The sequence below is a fragment of the Scophthalmus maximus genome, chromosome 10, assembly GCF_022379125.1.
Source record: "Scophthalmus maximus strain ysfricsl-2021 chromosome 10, ASM2237912v1, whole genome shotgun sequence".
NCBI classification, from domain to species: domain Eukaryota; kingdom Metazoa; phylum Chordata; class Actinopteri; order Pleuronectiformes; family Scophthalmidae; genus Scophthalmus; species Scophthalmus maximus.
In genome coordinates, this window is record NC_061524.1 from 19,672,501 (window position 1) to 19,675,000 (window position 2,500).

The following is a 2,500-nucleotide window of genomic DNA, read 5'->3' on the forward strand; positions in this document are numbered from 1 at the left end:
AGTCAAGGTCATGTCAAGTACAAATGTGTGTGTGTGTGTGTGTGTGTGTGTGTACGTACCTTCAGGTAAACTCAGCTGGACCAGCAGCACAGTCAGGTGGATGCAGTGTTTCCATGGTAACGCTGTGACAGCAGAACTGGGCTCCATCATCAGACTGAATCCGGGGCAGGTTCACAGAAACCAGCGCCGCTCTGAGGGGGCGGGGTCAGAGAGGGTGGGGTCAGAATGGCTATGTAACCTTAGCTAGAAGGCTAATGTTAGCAAACGTTAGAATACGTATGATATACGTATACGTATGATAATATATACATAGTATGTTTCTGTAGCTGTTACATAAAATGTCCAACAGATGACGATCATCTATAATGTGATGTGGGAGGAGCCAAAGTAAACACTACCTGCCGTCATGAACATCACCTGACCTTCTGTGACCTCTGACCTACAGGCTCTGAGTGTGTGTTGTTGATGTGAGTCTCCAACATGTCGACTGTTCCTTTAAACTGAATCAGAGACACAACAAACACACAAGTCAGCTGACCTCTGACCTGTGTGTGTGTGTGACTGACAGTTATTTAAGCTAAATTTAAACACCAGTTGCCCCCAGAGTTACACACACACACACACACACACACACACAACGACAATCAAAACAATGATAACAAGGGGAACTGTTAGCCTAGCTTAGCACAAAGAATGGTAGCATTCACTGTTTCTCTGTTAAATCCTCAACGTTGTCGTGTTTTATAATCTCAAATAATTGAGAAGAAAAATAAAAGTGAATGTGTCGGAGCCATCCTGCCTCAGAGCAGGGGCTGATGGGAGATGGAGTCTCTCTCTGTAGAACCAGGGTCCAGACCATGTCAGTCTCTTACCTCCAACGGGTTCAGGACCACAGTCCGTCCATGTCCTCGGTCCGTCCTGCAGGAGTCCTGGAGACTCTCCGGGTCAATCCAGAACTTTCAGGAATCTGTGTCCCGGTCTGTCCCGGTCTGCAGTGTCCTCCTCTGGTTCTGGTTTTTGGCTCGTGGTTCGTTCACAGCTGACGACTGAGCCTCAGTCGTTTCTAAATAAATCACCAAGAACCAGCAGCTGCAGCTCGACAACTGTCACACTCACAAACACACACACTCTCTCACACACACACACACACACACACACTCACACACACACTGTCTCACACACACACACACACACACACACACACACACACACACACTCTCTCACACAGACACAAACACACACACTCACACACACACACACACACACACACAAACACACACTCTCTCACACAGACACAAACACACTCACACGCACACACACACTCTCTCACACTCACACACACACACTCTCTCACACAGACAAACACACTCACACACACACACTCACACTCACACACACACACACACACACACACACACACACACACACACACACACACACACACACTCTCTCACACGCACGCACAGACACAGTGGCTGCAGCATGAAAAACATGAGGTACTGTACATTACTGCAGTATTTACTCTCTACTATGTACTTTTTACTCTGTACTCTGTACTTTGTACTTCTCCGTTACATTTCACAGTGAAACTCTGACTGTGACACAACAATACTTGAATCTGCTTCTTATCTTCTTCAGTCTTATCTGGTCCATCAGCGCCGAGGGAATACTGCAGGAAGTATTCCTGGAAATGTTTGAGGAAATGTTTAAAGAAATGCTCCAAAGAAATTCCAGGAGAAGTTCCAGGCAGTTGGTCTCAGCAGGTCTGAGGCGTCTTCCCTGTATCAGACTTTGTTCTGTGGTTCTGTAGTTCCGTGGTTCCATGGTTTTGTGGTTCTGTGGTTCAGTGGTTCTGTGGTTCCATGGTACTGTGGTTCCATGGTTCCATGGTTTTGTGGTTCCATGGTTCCGTGGTTCTGTGGTTCCATGGTTCTGTGGTTCCATGGTTCCATGGTTTTGTGGTTCCATGGTTCTGTGGTTCCATGGTTCTGTGGTTCCATGGTTCCGTGGTTCAGTGGTTCTGTGGTTCCATGGTTCTGTGGTTCCATGGTTCTGTGGTTCCATGGTTCCGTGGTTCAGTGGTTCTGTGGTTCCATGGTTCCGTGGTTCAGTGGTTCAGTGGTTCTGTGGTTCTGTGGTTCCATGGTTCCGTGGTTCAGTGGTTCTGTGGTTCCATGGTTCCGTGGTTCAGTGGTTCTGTGGTTCCATGGTTCTGTGGTTCCATGGTTCCGTGGTTCCATGGTTCTGTGGTTCCATGGTTCCGTGGTTCAGTGGTTCTGTGGTTCCATGGTTCTGTGGTTCCATGGTTCCGTGGTTCAGTGGTTCTGTGGTTCTGTGGTTCCATGGTTCTGTGGTTCCATGGTTCCGTGGTTCTGTGGTTCCGTGGTTCAGTGGTTCTGTGGTTCCATAGTTCCGTGGTTCAGTGGTTCTGTGGTTCCATGGTTCTGTGGTTCCATGTCCATGACACTGATCAACACTTTGAAAGTAAAGAGCGGCTTCA

At 47.8% G+C, this 2,500-nt stretch overlaps 1 protein-coding gene across 2 annotated transcripts in view; it reads right to left on the reverse strand.

Moving 5' to 3' along the window:
* hjv (hemojuvelin BMP co-receptor) overlaps positions 1-1,167 on the reverse strand; it is a 2,853-nt gene extending 1,686 nt beyond the window's left edge. The window contains exons 1-3 of one of the 2 annotated variants that reach the window (XM_035609260.2): positions 873-1,167; positions 399-500; positions 60-191 (exon numbers count right to left, since the gene is read on the reverse strand). In XM_035609260.2, the coding sequence (XP_035465153.1) occupies positions 60-150 (91 nt within the window). In that variant the 5' untranslated portion in view covers positions 151-191; positions 399-500; positions 873-1,167. The remainder of the gene's footprint in view (positions 1-59; positions 192-398; positions 501-872) is intronic. The other variant, XM_035609259.2, reaches the window with a different exon arrangement.
* Positions 1,168-2,500: the final 1,333 nt, after the last annotated feature.